The sequence below is a fragment of the Phyllosticta citribraziliensis genome (genome assembly GCF_038025025.1).
Source record: "Phyllosticta citribraziliensis strain CPC 17464 chromosome Unknown J3D65scaffold_9, whole genome shotgun sequence".
Lineage (NCBI taxonomy): Eukaryota > Fungi > Ascomycota > Dothideomycetes > Botryosphaeriales > Phyllostictaceae > Phyllosticta > Phyllosticta citribraziliensis.
In genome coordinates this window covers 624,586-639,723 of record NW_027117346.1, presented here as the reverse complement: position 1 = coordinate 639,723, position 15,138 = coordinate 624,586, and the positions used below count along the sequence as shown (strand labels likewise).

The window sequence follows — 15,138 nt, the reverse complement described above, 5'->3', positions numbered from 1 at the left end:
GGAAAATTGCAGCGAAGAAATAGAGGGCGTTCAGTCGGTTGTAACTTCGGGCCGCTGATTGGCCGGGAGATTCCGCTCCGGCGCTCGGCCGCGCCAGGCCCGGCGGAGGAGCGAGAGAGACCTGAGAGAGAGCATCTTCAACATCACCAGAAACGAAACGAAACACCAGCAGCACCTCGTCGCCGCCGCGCACACCCACATCGACAGCCCACACGGCTCACGCTCCTTCGCGTCACCCAGTCAATTCGTCCTCCTCGGCTCCTCCTGCGATTCAAGATGGTGCGTCGTCCCGGGTCCCTCGTCTCCGTCGTTCTTCTTCCTCCTGCAAGTCAGCCAGCCAGCCAACCAGCCAGCTCGTCGTCCACCACCACCGCCGCCGTACATGGATAGATGGAGACGGAATCGATGGCATGGCGATTGGCTATCTTGAGGAATGACAAAGAGCTGCCCATGGCCTCCGGAGACCTGCGACTCCTTCGCAGAGCTACAAAGAAGCAGAACATGACGCGCTAACATCGTCCCCGGCAGCCTCTTCCCTTCGGTCCCGCGTACCGCTCCTACAAGTCGCCGTTCGGCCCTCAGTACGTCGAATCCTAATCTTTCCCGGCCCCCATTCTTGCCCAAACACCGCCTTCCACTCCACCATCGACGGAGACCCTTCCAAATAACCAAACCACAAGCTGACCAACCCTCTCCTACGTAGATACAAGCCCCGCCCGCACATCATGGGCTGGGACGCCGTCGCCTTCAAGCGGTATGGCGTCATGGCCGCCGGCTACGGCGCCGTCGCCGGCATCTTCGCCCTCTTCTTCTTCGCCGAGGTGCCCCGCGTGCGCGACGACATCATGGTCAAGGTCCCCGTCCTCGGCGACTACTTTGTCAAGGAGATTCCTCCTGAGGACAACCCCTTCTAAGCGATTCGCGACATTTTTGTGGGCGCCGGCTGCATGGTGAGGCTGGTCGACTGGCTCGTTCGTGCGTGAGGTGGGAGTGTTGACAGGGGGATGGACGTTTGGATGAACGGGGGAAGAAGACATCTGCTGCGTCTGGTGCTAGGCTAGCGTCGAGAGAGAGGAAGCCAGATTTCTTCACAAGACGACTGTAGATTAAATAGAGCGTCGGGTTGTACCATACACTGGTCAGAGGCTGAGAATAGACTTTGCGGCATTCTTCACTCTTACAGACTTCCTAGATTATACAAATGGCATTGGCTGGCAGGCTCTGATAGCAAGACATCGTCACTTATTGACCAGTTCTGCATCCCGTCTATGAAGCTAGATTCATTATTTGCGCCGTTATGCTACAGCCATTCCTTGGTTCATGGTGACTCTCGCCCGTCTAGCTCAGTTGGTGGGTAACCGGCCAACAACCTCAGCCATCTCCTCGTCAGTGTAGATCCTGAAGCCCTTCTCCTTGGTCACGCTGGCGAGCTGCACGTTCTTGGAGTCTAGCTTCTCCTCCATGACCTGCTTCAGCGTCTTCAGCGTCAACACCTCGGCCTCTGGCAGCGTCAGCGACTTGTGGAACTCGTTCTGGAGCTCCGCCTGCGCTCCCTCCGAGCCCGATCCTATGGCCTTGGCGTCGTATCTGTAGAAAGTGCCCGAGGGCTCTGCATGGTACCTGTGCGTGCGAGCGTCAGCCTCAAAAGAAGCCATGTCCATGGTACTTGCGGCCCGACTTACAGGCTGGGGCCGTCCTCGTCGTAGCCCGCAATCAGCAGCGCGACACCAAACGGCCGGCTCATGATGCTCTCCTCACCATCGGCGCCCTCGCCGAAACGCAGCGCCAAGTCGCAAATGGCCTGGGTGGTGCTCTCAACGCGCAGTGGCTCGGCGTAGTGGAAGGCGTGGTTCTGGCACTCGACGCGGGCGTGCTCAATCATGCTACGCGCATCGGCCTGCAGGCCGGACATGGCGCAGCCAATGTGGCGGTCAATCTCGACAATCTTCTCCACGGACGACGTCTCGAGCAGCGTGCTGGTGACGCGCTTCTCCACGCCTAGGATCACGCCGTCGCCCGTTGATACCTGTTGTGCCGTGCCTGTGTCAGATGGTGTGCTTTCGATTGCCAGACGGTGGGGGGACGAACGCCTATTGCCGTCGACCCGAGCTTGATGGCTTCGAGCGAGTATTCGACTTGGAAGAGGCGGCCTTCGGGGGAAAAGGTGCTGGCCTTTTGTCAGCAGTGGCGTCGTTTCGGCGAGGGTGTTATGGCTCCATACTTGATACCCCGATCTGAGAAAAGGCAAGTCTGTTAGCAGGGGCCCTCGAGCTTCGACATGAGCTGTCTAGCCTACCATATTCTGAGCGCGCAATGAACATCTTGAAGGCGTTGTGAGTGACGAGGTTGGGAGAGTGACAAGTGTGGCTCGCGCTGGAGCTGGATCCGGGTCGGAACTTTGGGGAAGAGACTGGAGCTGGGGAAGAGGAGGGGAGAATGAGCTTGGGTGTTGTTGGATGAGCTTCAGCATGCGTGGTGTTGGAGCTCTAGGCAATGGCACTTGCGTAGATCCGCCAAGACAAGACCACACTAGTACCAAACAGGACTAGTCTAGGTTATGCTCTCTACCCACCAAACCTCGCTCACTTCCAGATTGGCAAGAAGCGAGAAGCGTTGAGTTGGTATTTTCTATCAATTTTCTTAATAAATTCCTCGATCTGTAGCCTCGTGGTGTTTTGAATGTCCATCGTGTAGAACTTCAGCATATGCGGGCCAAAGATAAACAACCTTCCAGCGTCAAGGCTCATATCCTTCACTTCCATCAATCGCTTTATTGAATATATCGTAACAAGAATCATGTACAAAAGTCGACAAGTCATGTACAGGAGCCATCGGCCAACCCGATCAATATTCCGCCAACTTAAGCCTCCGTCCAACATTCCTCCGGGAAGCCTCCTTCTTGTTCTCATTCGACTGCAGTGCAGCGTCCTGATCCTGTTTTGCTTTGAGCGCTGCCTGTAGCATGCCAGAGTCGAAGAAACCGTCTGCGAGAGAAATTCACCGTCAGCGTATAGAGCTTTGTAGATGGAGGCAATGGCGTGGTAAAGTATAGATCGCTAGTGGAGCAGCCCGACGAAGCAAGTCTCTAGATGTCTTGTGGAGTGGCCTGCCTAGACCAAAGTAGCTGGAGAACGCGCGCCCACGCCCAGAATACTGAGAGTGTTGAAGGAAAAATGGTTTCATCTATCGTTCTACGTTTGTAGTTTGTGGGTATCGCTCGCTGTGTTGTGAAGAAAAAATTCAAAGAAAGAGACAAGCGCAAGATCAGCCAAGGGAAGGGTGAAGATGAAGTTTCTCAGCGACTGACAATCAGTCGGCTTGTGCCAACTGTATGTCTGGAGACACTTCAATCTTGCTTCACTGTGCTAAGAGGCGATCTTGGGGGCGTAGGCAGGCCATCAACCAAGATGGTATCGTGAGACTTTTGAACGAAACCACGGCTCGGGATGATAAAGGCGGACAGGGAAGAAGGATGGGGAAGAAGGGAAGGAGACGCACATCCACCAAGACCCTCATCGTCTGACTCGCCAACAATGCTCTCTGTTAGTGTCGCTGGTGTGAGGCTGCCCTTGGAAGCAACATCCGACAAGATTGCCCGTCCACGCGACTTGACCCGCGCGTAATGTGGCTTCTCCGGCTGCTCCTCGACTTCTCGAACTCGCGAAGCGCCCTTGTTTGCGCTGGTTCCGCGACGCCGCGTTTGGCGAAGGAGCTTCCGCATTTCTAGGAAGTATGCCTCGATGGCGTCGATGAAGCGGGCGGTTTGTCTGTGCTTTGAGGAAGCGCATATGGAGATTGAGCCATCCTTGATTATGTAGCCTATGCCAAAGCCTTCGCCGCTGGTGGGACCGAAGCCGAATTGACGGAGGGAAGGGTTACCACAGTTGGAAGTGGAGAGGATGGTGTTGTTCAGACGATCCCAGCCAGCGTCGGCAAAGATGGCGGGCATGGGCTGTTGCGTCGATTGGGCTGGAGGACTAGTCGAGATTGAAGCATCCTCGCTGATCATCGAGTAGTTTCCAGGGCTTCCATACATTTGGTCAGATCCGACTGGGCTGGAGACGCTGTCTGACACGCTAGCGCCATCGCTTTGCGCACCCTCTTCGTCAATCTGCCTCTGCCATATGCAGTAGAGCGCATAGAGGTGCCTGTCCTGGCCTTGAGCTTTGGCGCACTCCTTGGTAACTGCAACATGTTTCTCGCATGCTTTCCTGAGGGCTTCGACCTTTTGGGCGGCAGGGTTGTCGCCCCAGAATGTTTGCACAAAGTCGACAGACTCTGGAGTCACCGGTCTGATCGCCTCCGTCCGTCCGTGGAAGTACATTTTGGTCATTGCGGGCTCATAGCCGCACTCCATGCGTCCGTAGAGGCCGTAATATGCAGCCTGAAATGCCATTTGGACATATGCGTCCGGAGAGAAGCCCATGGTCGTCATGAAGTTCTTGCCGTAGTGCATGAATTCAAGAGTCTGGAACTCATTCTGCTGGATCAAATCGGCAAGCCGTGTCTCTGCAAAGCGGACGGCAGTACCCAACTCCGGGACCATGTCCCACTCGAGTTTGTGAGGTGTGGTGTTGACATTTCCAAAAGTCGAAGGGTCGCGCTTGGAAGGATCAGGACTGCTAGACGCCCACAGACTAGGTGCCTGGCCATTGATTGTGCGAGCAAACCTGAGAATTGTGTCGGTGTATACGTCGCTCGCAAAACGAAGGACAGTGTGTCCATCAACGCCGGTGTGCTCAAAGTTGATTCCTGCGCTGCCGTTCTTGCAGACGATGATTTGGAGCTTGTCGTACCACCGGTTGGTGCACGTTCCGACTTGGACGCCGAGTTCGACCTTGCTTGTGCCACAAAGCATGTTCATGCAAAGGTCGGCACCAGTATGTGGCTCTGTGTAGTCGAGGCATAGGATGAACAGCGCCGAATCCACGATGCTCAGGCAGTCCGAGTTGTTTGAGCCTTCTTCCCTGTGGAGCACTTCTCTGAGGCCAGACCATATTTTACGGTTCTCTGTTGTAAGGACTCCGAGAGCACCCTTGGCCGCCTCTCGGATGGGGACTTGAGAGGCGTCCTCCACAATGACCTCAAGGTTCAAGGCAATGTCCTTCTCGGTCATGATCAGATCTGAGTTATCGTCGAGGACATCAAACCAGTAGAATTGACCATGGCAGAGCACGACCACGTGCTTTGCGTTTGAGTCTTGACCGATTTGGCAGCCATTTTCGGTCGGAATCCGAGCGGTGCCAAAGAGCCTGGAGTACTGGTACATGCATAGGGGTTGGCCGCGAACCGTGTCGGGTGGTAGCTCCTCTTTCCTCACCGCACGAACAAAGGACAATGCGGATATCACCAGCGATGCCGCTCGTGTCAGTTGATTGTTTCTTGCCGGCGTCGGGTCATCCTCCAAGAGAAAGAATGGATTGAGGTTCAAGACGACGGGGTTGTCGAAGTTGAGGTAAGAGTCGTACCCTGCCAGAATCAGTCTCAATTAAAACCAACTCCTAGCATCCAACTTACAAAACTGCTCGATATAGTTGGATTTGCCAGCGGCATATTTCTTCAACTTCTCCTGAAGCTCGGGGCCATCGTTTCTGAGAAACTCCCGTACGCCAGCGCGCGTCTCACGTTGCTCCTTGTGCGACTGGAGAGGCGCCAGCGCTGCGAGGTACTTGTTGCAAGTGGACTCTAACTCGGGAATGGGCAACGTGGGAAGACTGTCTTGAGCTGCAAAGGTGATGCCAGGCTTGGAGTTTGGATTCTTGGCCACGGCGAGCGGACTTGAGTCGGCTTTTGAGAAGTCATTCAAGGCTTTCCTAGCAGCCTCGGCGGACCTTTGGGGAAGGTCGTTGGTTGCGGACATCTTGATGGAACCGGTGACCAGCGATTCGTTGAGAGAGGTCGGAACGGTAAAGGTTCGAGCTGGCATTTTGAGAAGGGTCAGAAGAGTTCAACCGTGCAAAGGTGAGATGATGGTTGAAATGTTGAGCAGCCGCAACGCAGTACGGTAGAAATAGTGACAGTCTTGCAAGTAGTACAGTGGCATGGAAGCAAGAGCAAAATGAAAATAGTGAAGTAGAGGAAGGGGTCAGGGGTCGAGATGGTCTGCTAGTTATTAAACAAGCGCAGTGGTGGACGAAAGGGAATGCGCAAGGCCAGCAGCTTTCAACCCCGCCGAGGATACCATGTGAATCTCCACACATCCAGAACCGAGTGACAGCATCGCGCATTCTAGGGCCGATCCGGCCACACGGAAGTGTTCCTCTTCGGACGCAAGACTGACTTACCAGGTACCTTTTTCTCCGCGCTCTGTCCGCTCCGCTCCCGCTTCCGCGCTTGACGCTGAACTCAGTTGCGCGCCAGGTAGCTGCTCTGTCGCACGTGTTGGACAGAGGGATTAAAGTTGGAGATGCGGCTGTATGAGAGTGGTACAGCCAGTAGGAGATGTCCGAGCGCCGGCCGAGTGGAAGAAAGCTGCTTGATCTAGCGCCGAGGGGTGGGAGTGGGTAGGGGTTCGTGGTTCTGACAAGCTGAGCGGACGAGAGGAAGTCCAGAAGGTGGGATATAGTAACAAGGGTAGTCGGCGAATAAGACGGTGCGGATATGATGCTGCCAACTCGTGAAATAACGCGCAAAAGCGAGGAAATAAAGCGACTCGACGACTGACGGCATGAGATCACAACGCTTACATTTAACGAGACATGTACAGAACGGTCTGCTTACGGGCGAACAAGCAGATGGCGCGTGGCAGCGGAGCAGTTCCAGGAGCAGGATGATGTTCCGTCTGGAGCCGCGTGGGGACGGATGACTTGGTCCGGCTGGGGTGCAGCAGCACGGATGAAGGGAGCTGCCGAATGACAGGGCTCTGCATGCCCGCTCGCCAACGTCACCTCTCTCATGTCTGGACCCTCCACAGCAGATGACAGACCTCTTGCACGTCCTCCCCGACAGTCCTCACCTCTCCCAGGACTTTGCCCACCTGCTGCCCTCGCTCGACCGCCACAAGGTCACGACCAGCGACATCCTCACCCTCGATGCCCTCGACGTCGCCAAGCGGGCCCAGGTCCCCGTCGCCGAGGTCAAGCGCCTCGCTGATGCCATTCTGCACGACCTTCACGCCCAGCTCCATTTGAACGACGCCACGCCTCATGATAGCAGCCCTACGGCCGAAACCGACGTGTCACATAGTAGTGGTTTGAAGGAAGGATGGCAGACCATCAGTACTCTGGATGAGGGGCTTGATGGTGAGCTCGGAGGAGGCATACCAGCTGGATACCTTGCAGAAATTACTGGGGAAAGGTGCGCATTCTTTGCACACCATAGCCGTCGAACATACCGCTGACCTGGTTTCACAGCGGCGCCGGCAAGACACAATTTCTTCTGACGCTCTTACTCTCCGTCCAACTCGCACCGCCTCGGGGCCTATCCAAATCGGCCATATACATCTCTACCGAAGCCGCCCTCGCAACAAACCGTCTAGACCAACTCCTCCGAGAGCACCCCCTACTCTCCTCCCTTTCCGAGTCGGCTCGCCCCTCGCTCGAACGCGTCCTCAGCATCCAAACGCCCGACCTCGAATCCCAAGACCACATCCTGCGCTACCAGCTGCCCATCGCCATCACGCGCCACAACGTCGGGCTCATCGTCATCGACTCGGTCGCCGCAAACTACCGCGCCGAGTTCGAGCGGCCGGAAGGCACGAGTCATGGCCAGCAGCGCGCCAGCGGCCTCGCCATGGCCCAGCGTTCCGCGCAGCTCGTGCAGCTGGGCTCGCTGCTGCGCAAAATCGCGCGGGCGCACAACGTCGCTGTCGTCACTGCAAACCAGGTAGCCGACCGCTTCACGCCGCCGTCGGCCGTCGCTGCCTCGTCTGCCAGCGCCCCGACCTCGCGCACCCCGTCGTGGAATAACAGCCAGCGCACCGAGACGCCGCCGCCTCCGCCCCTCGTCCACCCTGCCGCAACTCCGAATGAAGCGCTGACGCTCACGCCTGACCCGTTGACGCTCGACCACCAGCAGCGCTGGTTTACCGGCTGGGGCGACACGCGCGCACCGTCGTACGCTCTCAAAACGCCTTCGCTCGGTCTCGTCTGGAGTAATCAGATTGCGGCTCGCATCGCGTTGCTTAAGCAGCCCGTGTACGGAGGCGCGGCAGGGGGATGGGTGTCGACGGCAGCAGACGGGCGCGAAGACTGGCGGGGCAATGGACACGAGGTGAGGCGCTGGCGCCGCTGGATGAAGGTTGTGTGGGCAGCATGGGCGCCGCCGAGCGAAGGTAAAGGCATGGAGTTTGCGATTCAGGGGAAGGGCTTGGTCAGTTGTGTGGTCAAGGAGGGAGGCCAGGCCACCGAATCTGGAGAGGAGGGCGCCGCCACAGCGGAGCAGGCAGTAGGAAAAGAAGGAACATGAAGAGGACATAGCAGAGTAAAGTGAGAGGGAAAAGCAACGCCGAAAGTCAGTAGCACATCACAACAGTTGTAATTTGTGTAGAAAAGATACAAAGTCAAATTCATTCAACATTCATTCTTCCTTCCTCTCTACTCAAACACGGAAAGACTGCGCAACCCACGATTTGCCCCCCCCCCCCCCCCCCCGCCCAATTCCGCCGCAAGGCGCAGAACGTACCATCGCAGTATTACTCGTCCACCACGTCTCTCTCGCGCACTCTTGCAGTCTTTCCATCTCGTCCTACTCTTTTTTTGCATACCAACTCCTGGCACCCCGTGTCGTCCGTGTCCGGTCCCACCGTCCGCCCGTCCATTCAGTGATTGAGAAACCCGCATTGTGCACCAGACGCCAGTACCCGCACCGCTTTTTTCAAGCAGTCCGCCAGTCGAAGAAGGGGGGAGAAAATGGAGAGGGCCCAAGCAAGCAACCACCGCGCCAAAGATGTCGTGGGTGCGCATGGCCGTGCCTTGGGATGTTCAGCAGCTGCGAAAAGAAGAAGTAATCGCGGGGAACTTGTTGGCCGGTCACTCCTCTCGGTGTTGGTGATTTTGTAAAGCGCGGCGATTGTGACGCCCTGCTTCTGCGCCCGTTGGCTTGTCGGTCGATGCTGTTTATGAGAGCTCCATGGCCTCTCCGCCGCCGTTGCCGTTAGGGACAGAAAGCTCGACATTGCCATCGACGCTGATGAAGCGCTTCTCGAATTCCGAGACAAACTGAAGTAACAATGATTAGAAATTCTGTGTCTGTGTAGGTGACGTGGTTGAAAAGGTGCTTACTTTGATACTCCTATCCGGATCGTAAAAGAGCTTGAACGCGCGCTGCACGTCATCGATGCTCACCTCGGTCACCCTGCGCTTTTTCGCAAGCAAGAAACTCGTCGTGATGAGATTGCTAGCGTACCGCAGGTTAGTCTCGGAGCCAATTCTGGTCAACAGCGCCAGTGCGTCCGGGCTGAGGTCGATTTCTTCTTCCTGCGCGCGGATGGCCAGGATCTGGCGCAATTCATCTTGGCTGTATGGCAGGGTGGTAACGATGGCGACGCGGTCGAGAAAGTCGAGGGGCAGGCCATGTGGGCTCGAGTAGTTGGTTCCGCGGATCCTGGTGTGGCCTCGGTTGGATGCCATGATGACGATGGGTGCTAGTTGGTCCTCGAGAGCGCGGTTGATGAAGCTGAAGCACTCAATGTCCAGCATGTGCACTTCATCTATGAAGAGCACACCCGGCACCAGTTCCGCCTTGCCTTCTTCTTTCCATTCTGCGACCTTGGTGTCGATCTGCGTGCGCACTTCTTGCCGGATCTCGCCAGTGTCGCCGGAGAAGAGAGCCAGGAAGCCTTGAGAGCGGCTGTTGATGACGTCAATTTCGTGGAGCGAGACGGTGTGGACAACTTCGCGGCGTTGTTGGAGCTCGCCGTCTGGACAAGCGACGAATTTGGTATCGGCGCCCATGGCGTCGTAGTCGCGCGAGCGCGTGTAGCTGCGGCCGAGTTTGGTGATTTTCCCTGATGCTTTGTCGATGCTAATGACATCACCCGCCATGACCTTTTCCTTGGTCATGCTGTCAATCATCTTGGTGCCCATGTCGTAAACAGTCTCCATGTCGTTGGTCTTGATGGTGAGCTTGCCCTGCTTGTTGGACTGGACATGACGTTAGTATGGCATTGTTGAGGCATTTAAAGGGAGCGCATACGCCGGTGACACTCCTGTCTATCTGTATCTCAACGACCTCGCCCTCAATGACTTCGGTTTCTTCGGTTATCCGCACGCCGATACTTTTTCTGAAGGCCTGGGTAAGGGCCTCGGTCTTGCTCATTTCGAGGGAGAAGATCTCGGAGCTTGCAAGCATGGTAAACGGAACGTCGGGGCCTAGCGACTGGGCCATGCCCATGGCGATAGCCGTCTTGCCAGTGCTCGGCGGGCCTGCGACCAGAACTGCTCTTCCAGCAATCTTGCCATCCTTGACCATTTGCAGTATAATGGCGGCGGACTTTCGCGCCTTTTCCTGGCCGACGAGGCCTTGCGACGAAGGCTTGGGTTCGAGAGTGTCCTGGTCGACGCCCAGGCCGCGAATGTGCGAATGCGCGGCGATGAGGTTGAGGCCGCGCAGCTCTTTGCTCTCAGCAATGGTGGTGATTGGCTTGGGGATGATGTTAGCGCGAGGCAGGTAGCGATGGGGGCCATACTCACGGCGGCCATGATGGAGCGCTGTGACAGTGTTGAGGCGGGACTCGAAGGAAGGCTGGAGAGCTGGGCGTGGTGTTGAAAGCTACCTTGCGGTTGTTAGGTAAGGCAACCTAACGGAACCAACACGCGCGGAAACGGCCCGAGCGCATCGGCGTCCAGTCTTGACACGAAGAATAGCCGACGGGACGCGACTGGAGGCGGGGGACGGATACCCGACGGACAAGCCTGACCTGACGGGAGCACACGAGACTACGTGCCTCTGGCCCTGCAGGTGGCTGCCCTGGCTGCAGTGTCCGACGTGTTACGACCAACGGCTGAAGCGAAGCCATCCACGGCCATGCGCAGGTGAAGGCTGCTGTCCGAGACTCCACTGCATTTTACAAGAGAAGAGGTAAAGTACAGGTATCTAACCTGCACTGCATATGTGCCTCTCGCAACTTCTACAAACGCCCGGCGCCGATTGCTTCTTCGTGTGACAAAACCCAACGCCCTCCACTGCACGCACGTCTCTGATAATGTATGCTCTTGCTCCTCGACAACTCTTCACCCGCTAGTCCTTCCTCTTCATACAAAAGCCTGCACTCACACTCGATCCTTCCCTCCATTCCCGACATCCGGGACCGTGGTTCTGTTCCGCGCCACGTCAAACGGATCCGACGCGTCGCGGCGTCCCATGCACGGCACTCATCGCTCCGGCTTTACACCAACCACCCAACCTCTGCATCCCGCTCTCTCTCTTGACCAGCTCAGTCTTTTGACATGGTGAATCCTTTGAGGCCAAGCAAGAACGAGGGTGTCAAGAGGTTGCGACGGTCACCTGACAGCGGAGACGTCCTGCCGCCTGCCAAGAAACCCAAGGTTGACGACCCTACCAAATACCAAGCAGACCAGGTGAGACCTAAGCTCTCTCAGTTTCGTCCCATGAAACCAGCTCTTGAGGCCAAGATTGCTTGTTCCCGCCTCACTTGGTCAATCCGGCACATCTCACCCAAACATCCGTTTTCACATGCTTCAACCGCTGGCGCCCATGAAATCGTCTCTGACACATCATTTAGGCCCCTTCTGGAGCAGGAGGCCCCAGGCCAGCGTCTTCTTCAAAGCCTCCTTCTCCGGTAGAAACGACAATGGATCCAAGGCGGCCATCAGACCCGAGGCGCCGTCAATCGGAACCATCACAGGATCCGCGCCGGCGGCCGCTGCCAGACTCAAATCAAAGTCCCAGGACGCACTCCCCAACGGAAGCGTCAAAACATCAAATACCGGCAAAACCAACCAGGCCCAGCATTCCATACGCCCCCATGCCAACTGCACAGTTTGGTAATGCTGCCCCATCAACCACTCCCGTTGCCATGTCTCCATCCAACACTGGGAAAACATCCTACTTCGACCCTGGCATATCAGACCGGCAAAAAGAACTAAAGCATCAAATCGCCGACACATTGTTCGAAATGAACTCGCTATCCATGGCCCGAAGATTAGCCCAGGATGAGTATGATACCTGTCAAAGGAGCCTGGAAGTTCGCATAACGGCTACCTGGCAGGCCCAAGCGGACGAAGCTTTGACGAAACGGGATCATTATGATGCTGAGCTCAAAAAGCAACAAGACAAGCTGCACCAGCTGATTGATGACGAGCAACAGCTGCAAGGGCAGCTGATCGACGCGTTTGACAGAATTTGGCAACAACTCCCTCAGCCGTCAAACATAAAACCCATTGGAGCAGCCGACTTGGATCTGAGCGAAGTGTCGCAAATGATCGACTCAAAACTCGATGCAAGAATGACAGGATACAAAGCTAGCCTCAGAATCGAGATGAGCTCTGACATCGACAAGAAGCTAGCTGACGAGCGTCCAAAACCGGACTTGAAAGACGAATTGTTGCAGATGGTTGAGCAAAAGGTGGATGCACGAATGACAGGTTACAAGGATACTCTCAAAGCCGAAATGACCCCCGTCGTTGACCAAAAATTGGCCGATGAACGTGCCAGCCACCAGGCTGAAATGACCTCTGTCATGGACAAAAAACTAGCTGGTGAGCGAGAAACAACAAGTAAGCAGATGCAAAAACAGCTCGCCAGCTTGGACAGGGTTCAGGACGAGTCTTGGGAATTGCGAAAAGCTGGTCTTAGCGAAGGTGCGGTAAAGAGATGGTGTAAATCGCTTGCGGAGCACGACAACCGGCTCAAGACCCTAGAAGAAGCCAACACCTCAAGGCGCAGTCCATCACCTGACCTTCAGAATCGAGTTCAGAAACACGAGGACAGAATCAAAACCCTAGAGGGAAAGGTGGACAAGGACCTCCGGCCGGGACTGTCGAGACTTGACGCGAAAAGCAAGTCCCTAGCGGATGCTATCCAGAAGTCGCAAGAAGCAGGGTCTGCAAATGACTTGCGCTCGGATCTGGAGCAGCTTCAATCAAAGACCAAAGCTCTCGAGGAAGGCCATGCCAAGCTAGAGGAAGCTTCTGCTACCGACGATTTGCGATCCGAGCTCGAAATTCTCAAGTCAAAGTCGCAGGGTTTCGAGGAAGGAATTGAGAAGCTGACCACTTCTGGCAACGGCTCACAATCTCAGTTGGAGCAATTGAACGCCAAATCCGAGGCCTGGAGAGACAGCATACAGAAGCTGGAACAAGCACACTCATCTTCCAAGTCACAAACTGAAGCTCTGGCGGAAGACTTCAAGAAGTTGAAAGAAGAGGTCACCTTCAACAGTGGCCCTCAATCAGATATCGAGACACTCAAGGCACAGACCGAGTCTTTGGCAGTGGATTTCCGGGACTTGAAGAAAAGCACTTTGGACTTGGACGTACGTGCAGATGTGCGGACGCTCAAATCACAGTCTCGGCTTCACACAGAAGACATTGGCAGGCTACAGAATGTCAGTCAAGATCTACCTGCACGGGTACGAAAGCTCGAAGCGAACGTTGAAGCTGTACAGGAGGTCGCGTCCAGTGATGCACGCCGTGTGCACGAGCTCGAGGCGAAAATTGAAGCTGTACAGAAGGTCGCGTCCAGTGATGCACGCCGTTTGCACGAGCTCGAGACAAATTTTGAAGCCGGGCAGGAAGATGTTACACGTTTAAAGGAGGAGGCAGACCAATTCAGCGGGGCCATCGTATGGATTCGTCGTAACATCGACCACCGCGAAGACGATTTCTACCGAATGCCTTTGTACGACACCATATGCACGCTTATCAAGCGCAACGGCAGGGGCGAAGGTCGGTCCGATGATGGCCAGACTTCGCCACTAGCCACCATCAGAATCGATCAAAGGACATTCGAAGAACGCCAGAAGAGACTAGAAGCTAGAACGGATGGCCTGGATGATCGAGTGAAAAAATTCGAAGACAAGTACGAAGAAGGCTTGAAAAGACAGGAAGCTAAAAACGACGGCTTGGATGACCGAGTGAAAGAATTAGAAGACAAAGACGAGGAAAATGACCGAGAAGGTGACCTGTGGGACGAGCAGAACAAGCTCGAGAACCAGATTGCCGCTCTGAACGAGAAGTCCCACCTTCTGCCCGGTCAGTTTCAAGAGCTGAGCCGAAAGTTTGATCAGCTTAGCGAGCGCGTGGAAGCTCTACCAGCTCGCACTCAAGAATCAGAGCAGCTGGATCGCGAGGTCAAGCAACTTCGAGCCCAGGTCGAAAACATAGGTCAGGAGTTGGAACAAGTGCGGTCTCAGGTCGACAACATCCCTCGAAATGCAGTCAGCACCGCGCCACCCCAACTTTCGCAGGACGCCGTTTTAGAGATGATATCTAACGAGATACGGAAATTCGAAGAGCATGTCAAGGTGCTCGAGGCCCAAGCTAAAGAAGATGGGAGACACTTGAAAAGGAAACTGGTCGGCTTGTGGACAGGGCTGCAGCAAGACGTCAAGAATCTACAGGATCTTGATATCATCAAGAGCGGACGACGTGACATCAACTCCCTGTCACGCTTCGTCCGTCTACACGACACTCAAATTCCTGACCTCAACGTCAAAATCTCCTTTATGGAAAATGCCCACAACACGCTCGTCCCAAAAATTATAGAACGGGCGCAACAGCAAGAAGTTTTGATCCATGGGACTCAAGACGAGATCCTTTGGCTGCAGACGTTCATGACTTCGATGGCTAAACGCTTTAATCCCGCCCATTATGTTCCTCCGGACTGGGAGAGACGGTATACGCCTATGGAGCAAGGGCCCGCGCCGGGAGCGCCTCGCATGTTGCCAGCCCAGCCTCCATCCGCGGTCCAGGGACAGTACCGGCCACAGCTTTGAGAGGTTCTGTCGTTGTCGCTCAACCCGGATTCGACGTCTCTCAAGGCGCACAGCCGACCTCTAATTACGGCCTAACCCCTATCTTGGCACCTCACAGAACCTCGGAGACAGCGACCTCCAGCTACTCCAAGCATACTTCACACTAATATTTTTGCTTTTAGCTAAGAGCTTCGTTGGGCTTCCTTGAATCATTCCCAGCTTTGCCCTTTCTTGCCCTGCTCTTACTCTTGCCCTTGCCCTTG

General features: G+C 55.5%; 6 protein-coding genes across 6 annotated transcripts; 3 read left to right on the top strand and 3 right to left on the bottom strand.

The window, feature by feature from the left end:
* Window positions 1-147: 147 nt before the first annotated feature.
* J3D65DRAFT_631855 (ubiquinol-cytochrome-c reductase complex subunit-domain-containing protein) lies at window positions 148-1,278 on the top strand. Its single transcript, XM_066800953.1, has 3 exons — window positions 148-279; window positions 529-581; window positions 704-1,278. The coding sequence occupies exons 1-3, from the start codon at window positions 277-279 to the stop codon at window positions 912-914; spliced, it is 267 nt and encodes an 88-aa protein (XP_066652976.1). The 5' UTR covers window positions 148-276; the 3' UTR covers window positions 915-1,278.
* On the bottom strand, window positions 1,189-2,520 carry J3D65DRAFT_631853 (proteasome subunit alpha type-5). The gene is made up of 5 exons (XM_066800952.1): window positions 2,297-2,520; window positions 2,222-2,234; window positions 2,089-2,167; window positions 1,683-2,026; window positions 1,189-1,620 (listed from the first exon to the last, which is right to left on the bottom strand). The coding sequence occupies exons 1-5, from the start codon at window positions 2,319-2,321 to the stop codon at window positions 1,344-1,346; spliced, it is 738 nt and encodes a 245-aa protein (XP_066652975.1). The 5' UTR covers window positions 2,322-2,520; the 3' UTR covers window positions 1,189-1,343.
* Window positions 2,521-2,559: 39 nt separating this feature from the next.
* Window positions 2,560-6,283, bottom strand: J3D65DRAFT_631851 (carnitine acetyl transferase-like protein). Its single transcript, XM_066800951.1, has 3 exons — window positions 5,518-6,283; window positions 3,499-5,469; window positions 2,560-2,984 (listed from the first exon to the last, which is right to left on the bottom strand). Exons 1-3 carry the CDS (start codon window positions 5,924-5,926, stop codon window positions 2,845-2,847), a joined length of 2,520 nt encoding a protein of 839 aa, XP_066652974.1. The 5' UTR covers window positions 5,927-6,283; the 3' UTR covers window positions 2,560-2,844.
* A 598-nt stretch (window positions 6,284-6,881) lies between these two features.
* On the top strand, window positions 6,882-8,526 carry J3D65DRAFT_660349 (DNA repair protein rhp57). The gene is made up of 2 exons (XM_066802572.1): window positions 6,882-7,296; window positions 7,353-8,526. Exons 1-2 carry the CDS (start codon window positions 6,917-6,919, stop codon window positions 8,404-8,406), a joined length of 1,434 nt encoding a protein of 477 aa, XP_066652973.1. The 5' UTR covers window positions 6,882-6,916; the 3' UTR covers window positions 8,407-8,526.
* Window positions 8,527-8,588: 62 nt separating this feature from the next.
* J3D65DRAFT_631845 (RuvB-like helicase 2) lies at window positions 8,589-10,842 on the bottom strand. The gene is made up of 4 exons (XM_066800950.1): window positions 10,632-10,842; window positions 10,135-10,581; window positions 9,222-10,082; window positions 8,589-9,158 (listed from the first exon to the last, which is right to left on the bottom strand). The coding sequence occupies exons 1-4, from the start codon at window positions 10,638-10,640 to the stop codon at window positions 9,057-9,059; spliced, it is 1,419 nt and encodes a 472-aa protein (XP_066652972.1). The 5' UTR covers window positions 10,641-10,842; the 3' UTR covers window positions 8,589-9,056.
* A 545-nt stretch (window positions 10,843-11,387) lies between these two features.
* On the top strand, window positions 11,388-14,896 carry J3D65DRAFT_604974 (uncharacterized protein; the record flags this gene model as incomplete). The annotated part of the gene is made up of 2 exons (XM_066798315.1): window positions 11,388-11,519; window positions 11,684-14,896. 2 exons carry the CDS (start codon window positions 11,388-11,390, stop codon window positions 14,894-14,896), a joined length of 3,345 nt encoding a protein of 1,114 aa, XP_066652971.1.
* Between the last annotated feature and the right edge of the window lie 242 nt (window positions 14,897-15,138).

Bases quoted from the DNA above. Each gene is read 5' to 3' on its own strand.
- J3D65DRAFT_631855 (XM_066800953.1), top strand. The intron at 582-703 runs GTACGTCGAATC...TCTCCTACGTAG, and splicing joins AAGTCGCCGTTCGGCCCTCA to ATACAAGCCCCGCCCGCACA.
- J3D65DRAFT_631851 (XM_066800951.1), bottom strand. From the start codon at position 5,926: ATGCCAGCTCGAACCTTTACCGTTCCGACCTCTCTCAACGAATCGCTG. The intron at 5,470-5,517 runs GTAAGTTGGATG...TGATTCTGGCAG, and splicing joins CAACTATATCGAGCAGTTTT to GGTACGACTCTTACCTCAAC. The intron at 2,985-3,498 runs GTGCGTCTCCTT...TTTCTCTCGCAG, and splicing joins CGATGAGGGTCTTGGTGGAT to ACGGTTTCTTCGACTCTGGC.
- J3D65DRAFT_631853 (XM_066800952.1), bottom strand. From the start codon at position 2,321: ATGTTCATTGCGCGCTCAGAATATG. The intron at 2,027-2,088 runs GTTCGTCCCCCC...ACGGCACAACAG, and splicing joins TCGGGTCGACGGCAATAGGC to GTATCAACGGGCGACGGCGT. The intron at 1,621-1,682 runs GTAAGTCGGGCC...TCGCACGCACAG, and splicing joins GACGAGGACGGCCCCAGCCT to GTACCATGCAGAGCCCTCGG.
- J3D65DRAFT_631845 (XM_066800950.1), bottom strand. The intron at 10,083-10,134 runs GTATGCGCTCCC...CGTCATGTCCAG, and splicing joins TAGACAGGAGTGTCACCGGC to TCCAACAAGCAGGGCAAGCT. The intron at 9,159-9,221 runs GTAAGCACCTTT...TTGTTACTTCAG, and splicing joins ATCCGGATAGGAGTATCAAA to TTTGTCTCGGAATTCGAGAA.
- J3D65DRAFT_660349 (XM_066802572.1), top strand. From the start codon at position 6,917: ATGACAGACCTCTTGCACGTCCTCCCCGACAGTCCTCACCTCTCCCAG. The intron at 7,297-7,352 runs GTGCGCATTCTT...CTGGTTTCACAG, and splicing joins GCAGAAATTACTGGGGAAAG to CGGCGCCGGCAAGACACAAT.